General features: G+C 30.8%; 1 protein-coding gene across 1 annotated transcript in view; it reads left to right on the top strand.

Annotated features, from left to right (window-relative positions):
- Positions 1-203: 203 nt before the first annotated feature.
- The window catches only part of Hdx (highly divergent homeobox), an 89,638-nt gene continuing 82,510 nt past the window's right edge, over positions 204-7,331 (top strand). Inside the window, exons 1-2 of the mRNA XM_077107326.1 lie at positions 204-350; positions 5,461-6,573. Coding sequence (XP_076963441.1) covers positions 204-350; positions 5,461-6,573 — 1,260 coding nt within the window. The remainder of the gene's footprint in view (positions 351-5,460; positions 6,574-7,331) is intronic.

Below are 7,331 nucleotides of genomic sequence, written 5' to 3'. Positions count from 1 at the left end.
ATATATATATATATTTTAGTGAGAAGCTGTCCCCCTTCAGCACACAAATTACTGCCCATTACTGGCAATTGATTCATTTAAACAAATTTGCAGCTTGGAAGCACTGAAATTGTATCAAAAAAAAAAAAAAAGAGAGAAGTGTACAAATGTTACACATACCAAATTTTTATTCCAATTTTCAGAGTATCTTCTTTTATTTTTAGATGAATCTACGTTCTGTATTTACTGTAGAACAACAAAGGATTTTACAGCGTTATTATGAAAATGGAATGACAAATCAAAGTAAAAATTGCTTTCAGCTCATATTACAGTGTGCACAGGAAACTAAGCTGGACTTCAGTGTAGTCAGGGTAAGTATTGAGGTCTTACACTCAAATTTATAGCTGTTTATTTCAAGTGACATTTGTTTAATATGAGAAAACAATTCAGGGCATGAAGTCACTAACTTTATAAACAACTTCATTTCCCTGGTATAACAATAATAACTTTAATAAATTTGTAGTATATACATACCTTTTAAATATTTCAGTTTTTAAACTAATAAATATATTTAAGATTGCTTATTGATCTTATGCTTCCTTTAATCCTCAAATTAATCTAGACATAACACCCAAATGATAGTGAAAAAAACATTTTCCAAGGGAATTCTGTGTACCTATTTTTGTTGTTTTTGTGTTTGAATTTTTCTTCAGGCATTTATGACTTTAGTATTTTTGTCTTTTCAGGAAAACCTATTCTTTTTCATTCTAAATAAAATGAACACACTTTGATGGTTAGCAAGTGAGGGACAGAAATCCCAATGGAGGAAATTATCACAACCATAGTTGTTCAGCTGTAAAAAAATCAGAGCTGTTACACATTCATGAAAAGCAATGAGAATGTGATAGAGAGGAAGCAAGAGATAAATCTAACAGAACTAGTCACGGATTTGATTGAATGCATAGGTCCTTTCATGTTTGTTTAAACATGCTACAAATCCTCTTGTCTTGAAACCTTAGTGATTCAACCATTAGCAACTTTCTCTTCTTTGGCATACATAGGGTAATTTGGGGAAGAGAAAGGACTTCTGTTTTTAAGTTTATTTTGCTGTTCCATTACCTTCAAAGACCCTAGAGATAAAAATCTTTTGATACTTAGAATTCTTTGGAAAATATTTCTTAAAGACTGAAGGATATCCTCACCTTCAAATAGGGAATTATGCCACCAATTCTAAGGGAAAAAATCCATCATTCTCAGATTTGTGTAAGAACTATAAATCTATTTATTGCTCTAAATGCACTGCTTAAAATTACCTGTACTAAACTTCAGAGGAAAATGTTTAGTTCCTTTAACAAGTAATGTGGAAATATTTCATATTGATGAGATCTCATTTTATAAGTACAAACTCTGTTTTTTTCCTATAGTAATTTTCTTTTTTTCCCCCTTTATCTTGCATTACATTACAGTGAAAAGCTTTCCCAGGCAGCTGCATTGTGGGCTATCTTTTGTATTTCCAATTTGTTATTACAATATTCCCCTCATGATTTACTTGATTGTCCTTGAATACTGATTGTGGAGATACAGATATTTATACTCCAAATGTAGGATTACAAGTATAATATTATATAAGGTAGAAGGAATTCTGTAAACAGATTTATTAATTCCATTCCAGGAGAATAAGAATAGTAAATAAACTCAGACTTCCCAATCTAAATCCAAACACAATTTTGTTAACTTTTCCACTCAGATGAAAAGGGATTTGTTAGTAAATTCACCATTTGTTAGTAAATTCCTCCTTCCATATTTTGCCTGGTCTATATGTACTAACTTGGAAGACATCTGTCTTCATTATTTTAATAGAGTATTTTTATCTTTCAAAAGAACTCAAGTTCCACTGTATTAAGAATTTAATTCCAAAATAAAAATAAAAGGTGAAAACATACAAGCAAAAAATAAATATAATGGGGAAAAGAAAAAAGGTAACAAAGAATGAGGCATAGGAAAAGGAAAAGAGATTTAGAGATGTGAATTTCTGAGAACTAAGATAATTTTATGAACACCAAATATTGTGACTAAAATTTTATTTTTTCCTATGTAGTGTTGCTTTGTTAGTTCCTCACTGAAAATTCTCCTTTTATTGATATATGTAACATGTTTTTTTTTCATTCTCACAACGAGGCATTTGCAATAGGAATTACCTACATCTAATAAGTATTAGTCAATTTTGGATCTTATAACTTTTGGTGAACTTTAATAAATTTTTGGGAACTCTCAGGCAATGAATTTTCCTTATTGTCAACAATTTTATGTGGGACTATTTAAGTGTATAGTTTTGTGCTTTTCTTCAGTAAAAAATATGAAAAGTAATTGAACATTTACTTTTTGACTCATAATTTTCATTATAGAAATCAATTATTATACTGTGCAATAAAATAATAATGCTCAAAACTTGTTCATGTATGTGGGATTATTTTCACCCTTATTAAAGAAGCTCAAACTTCTATTTATTGATTTCTTATATTGATTTTGTATTCCTTTTTATTTTCTCCTGAGTAATGTATAGTGAACATTTCTAATTTAGTGATATCAGGGTGCCTACCATTGACCACTTCTACCACCAATGCCCTTTCTATTTTGTTGTTTCTAGTTTTCTGTAAAATAGGATACCATGTTTTTTCAAATTGCATATAAATTCAGAGAAAGGGGATTCTAAGGTTAGGGGTTCTTCTATCAGTGAATTGCATGGGTCTTGTTACATCTTGTATTGTCTGTGTTCTGGAAAGTGAGATTGATATCTATGTTGATAGATAGCTGTGTTTCATATGTACATGGTATTATTCTTTTTTATTTTCTTTATTGGCACATAATGTAAATATTTACTAAAACACATAAGTAACTGTATATAATATACATCTATATGTGTAAACTTACAAAATTATAGAAGCCATAAATTTGCAATGCATTAAGATCATTCTGGAACTTCCTAAGTTAGCTAATGTGTGTTGAGAATATAGTATGTTATGGATTTTTTAAAAGATGGCCAGAGCTGCCCTCAAGATATAAGAGTACTTGAATCCAAATGTTATCTGTTCACTGTGCTCTCCCATTGAAATGTTTCAATATAATGCTCGTATACTTTTGTTAAAATTTTTTTTAGAGAGAGAGAGAGAGAGAGAGAGAGAGAGAGAGAGAGAGAATATTTTTAATATTTACTTATTTATTAGTTTTCGGTGGACACACATCTTTGTTTGTATGTGGTGCTGAGAATCGAACCCGGGCTGCACGCATGCCAGGTGAGCGCGCTGCCGCTTGAGCCACATCCCCAGCCCACTTTTGTTAAAATTATGTACAAATCTGTCATGTTTCCCACACATTTTTCTTAAATTGAAAAGCCATGTCTTGAAGCTGATTTAGGATATTTTTAAAATTAACCCTTCTGGGAATTTTATCTTCCAAAGGTATTTTTCCTTATATATTTCTCTATAGTATATACTTTGAAATCTTTTTGTTTTTCTCACTTGTTTTCCGAGAATTACATTCTGTGACATTTATACTTATATGACCTTTGACTTCTAATTCTTGCTTCTACTGTTTTATGAAAGGAAATCAGAGTGAGTTTAAAATTTCCACTACCTTATGTTAAAGAAAAAGTATCATTGTGTTTTATAGAACATTTTCTTTGTGGAAAAAATAATTATAAAAGTAAATTAGACAACAGAGATAACTTTTAGTAGTTTCTACTCATTACACATGGGATAGTGGAAGAGGATTATATTTTGAGGTTAAGTAGAGGTTGACCAAATCTTTTCTCTAGTACTTATTGGCAGGATGTCCTTCCACAAGTACTTATTTTTCTGAACTTCAGGTTCTTCATATACATATATTTATATATGTGTATATACTATATAGATATATATGTATGTATGTGTGTGCATATATATGAATACACATATATGTGTATATATATGTATATATATACATATATATATATATATATATATAAATAAAACACATAAGGGAATCAATACATATTAGCTTTTATTTATAGCGTTGCAGTGTCATTAATGCTATGTATATAATCATAAATTATATAAATAAACTTTGAAAATTCAATAATTTGTGAGGTTTTCTGGAGCACATCATAGGAAAGTTACCCAGATATATCTACACCACGTTTCTGCAAGACTAGTACATTTATTTTTTTCATTTATTCATTTATTTTGTTTAATTCTTAGGAGATTAATGTGTTTTGGTAGTTTATCATATGGTATGCATTATGAAATAATTACAGAGTCTGATAATCACATTAAAGAATTTAATGTTTCTTATTGCATATTTTAAGAAGAACCATGACTCAATGCAATAATACTAGGTAATTATAATAAATTACTTATATAAAAGTATGCATTTTATAATCAAATCTTAAGTGCCAACCACTGGCATTATTTTTATTAATAACTTTTTTCTGTTTATGGAAGTAATACATATTCATTGTATAAAACTTGGTAAGTAGAGAAAAGTGTAAAGAAGAAAATCACTATCATAAATTAGTGACAAGCAAATACAATTGCAATGTGTGACAAAGTGTTACTATCTTTAGCAGAAAATTGTTCTTACAAATCACTTCAAAATGACAAACACCCCAATATAAAAGTAGGTAAAGGAAATGAATGAGCAATTCTATCAAAGTAATATAGTAACCATAGAAACTCAATTCAAATCAGCAATTATTTACCTTTTATTAACTCCAAAACTAGTGAAGACTTAAAAAAAAAAATGAAAACCTTTAGTGAGGGTGTGAGGAAACCAGAACAGTCATATTTTTAGGGCAATGGAAAATAGCAGATCTTAGCAAATATCCGAGAATTACATTCTAATGAACCAAAAGAAAAAAAGATACATTTTAAATAAGTTTTATTGCAATATGGCTTATAATAATGAATGTTTCTAAAAATATTATAAATAGATATCAGTATACATTAGAAAGTTATGTATATGTGCAACATAAATTGTTAAGCTTGATGATTGCAAATGTATATATGTTTAAATAAAAGCATTTTCTATTGACATTATAGTATGCTCCCAATATTTTACTATTATATGTAAATATATGATGAACATATATTTATATGTTTACATATAAATTTTGCCTACATCTGTTATTACATTTTATAATAGAGTCCTAGAAATGTTTTTATTAGGTCAAAAGGTATAAGCATTTTTAGAATTCTTGATATATATTAATTGGATAGGTTTTGTGGAGGAGAGGAAAAATAATATAGTCTGTTTTCAAAGTTCCTAGATATTTATCCAGCAAGTCCTTAATCAGCTCTGTTTAGCTATTTTCTCATTTATTGTTAGCTTTTTATTAACCTTTGCATAGGTCTTGATCTTATGATAAATAAGAATAATATTTATCACTCAGAAATTATTTTTTCTTATTCTTAAACTTTTTCATAATACCATTTTTTATCCTTTCAGACGTGGGTTGGTAATAAGCGACGAAAAATGAGTAGTAAGAATTCTGAATCAGGAGGAACAACAGGAACTGTTTCTGGTACCGCTTTGGCAGCTCCAGACATTACAGTCAGAAATGTGGTTAATATAGCTCGACCCTCAAGCCAACAGTCTTCTTGGACATCTGCCAATAATGATGTCATTGTAACTGGTATATACAGTCCGGCCAGTTCATCAAGTAGGCAAGGGACAACCAAACATACAAATACACAAATTACAGAAGCACATAAAATTCCTATTCAAAAAACAGCCAGTAAAAATGATACTGAGTTTCAGTTGCATATTCCTGTTCAAAGACAAGTTGCACACTGTAAAAATGCCTCCCTGCTCCTGGGTGAAAAAACAATTATTTTGTCAAGACAGACAAGTGTGCTAAATGCTGGCAACTCAGTATACAATCATACAAAGAAAAACTGTGGAAGCTCTTCTGTGCAAACTTCTGAAATGACAGTACCTCAAAAGCCATCTGTGTGCCACCGACCTTGCAAAATTGAACCAGCTGGGACTCAAAGGTCATATAAGCCTGAACATACAGGTCTGGCATCACATAACTTATGTGGACAAAAGCCAACTATTAGAGACCCTTACTGTAGAACACAAAACCTGGAAATCCGTGAAGTGTTTTCACTGGCAGTCAGTGACTATCCCCAGAAAATTCTGGGAGAAAAGGCCACACAGAAATCTAACTCAGCAGAAGGAACTTGTTTGTCTATTGCAATGGAGACTGGAGATGCTGAGGATGAATATTCCAGAGAGGAAGAGTTGGCTTCGATGGGAGCACAGATACCAAACTACTCAAGATTTTATGAAAGTGGCAGTTTCCTTCGAGCTGAGAACCAAAGTGCAACTTTGTCTGGAACAGGAAGAAATATGCCAAATTCACAAATGGTGAATATCAGAGATTTGTCAGACAATGTACTGTATCAAAACAGAGACTACCATTTGACACCACGGACCTCATTACATACAGCATCTAGTACAATGTACAATAATACAAATCCATCACGGAGTAATTTTTCTCCACATTTTGCATCATCAAATCAATTGAGATTATCACAAAACCAAAACAATTACCAGGTAATGTGTAAACTTATTTTATAGAGGTTACTAAAAGCTATGTTTGGCTTAAAAACTGAGTTTTATAGTTAGACTTGGGACCTGGGTCATTTAACTTATGTTTTGAAGTAATGTGAGATTTTTGCTTCAAAGTAGTGGTTTGGGGTCAGCTCCTTAAAGAATCTAGTGCTTTCTTTGTCATGTTTAGACATGATGAGCTTTTTTAAAAAGATTAAATGTAGCCAATTTTATAACATGGCAGCCTTCCCCTGATATTTAAAATGATTTTGGTCAGAAACTGGTAGCTTATGGGAAGCATGGCATTTTCCATATCTAAAATAGGATTAAATTGGCTAGGCTTATCCTCTTGAATATAGATTATTGTTGTAATGATTTTTACTTGCAATTTGGGGAGATGACATTCAATGACTGGTGCCTTCCTTGGGTACATAGTCAGGCAAGTCATTTTTTTACCTAGGTGCTAATGACAAAGTCAAAGCCTGAGGTATCTCAGACAACCATTTTTTTTAAAAGCAAACACTTTATTAAAATGTTGAATAGAACATCAATCAGAGATTTATAGAATGTTTATAGGGAAATAGCATATTGCAAGAGTAAGAATTAAAGCCATTTCTGACCTGTAGATGAAATACATGTTACTTCTTAACAGTTTCACATGTAAAATTGTTTCAGTAGGGTTCAGATAATCTTTTTAGCAGTAAAGTATAAATCTACATCAGAAAATCTCTTAAAGTCACAGATCTTCTCTCTGAAAAAAA

Source organism: Callospermophilus lateralis, chromosome X (assembly GCF_048772815.1).
Source record: "Callospermophilus lateralis isolate mCalLat2 chromosome X, mCalLat2.hap1, whole genome shotgun sequence".
NCBI lineage: Eukaryota > Metazoa > Chordata > Mammalia > Rodentia > Sciuridae > Callospermophilus > Callospermophilus lateralis.
The sequence above is the reverse complement of the archived record's forward strand: the minus strand, read 5'-3'. Positions and strand labels throughout refer to the sequence as shown.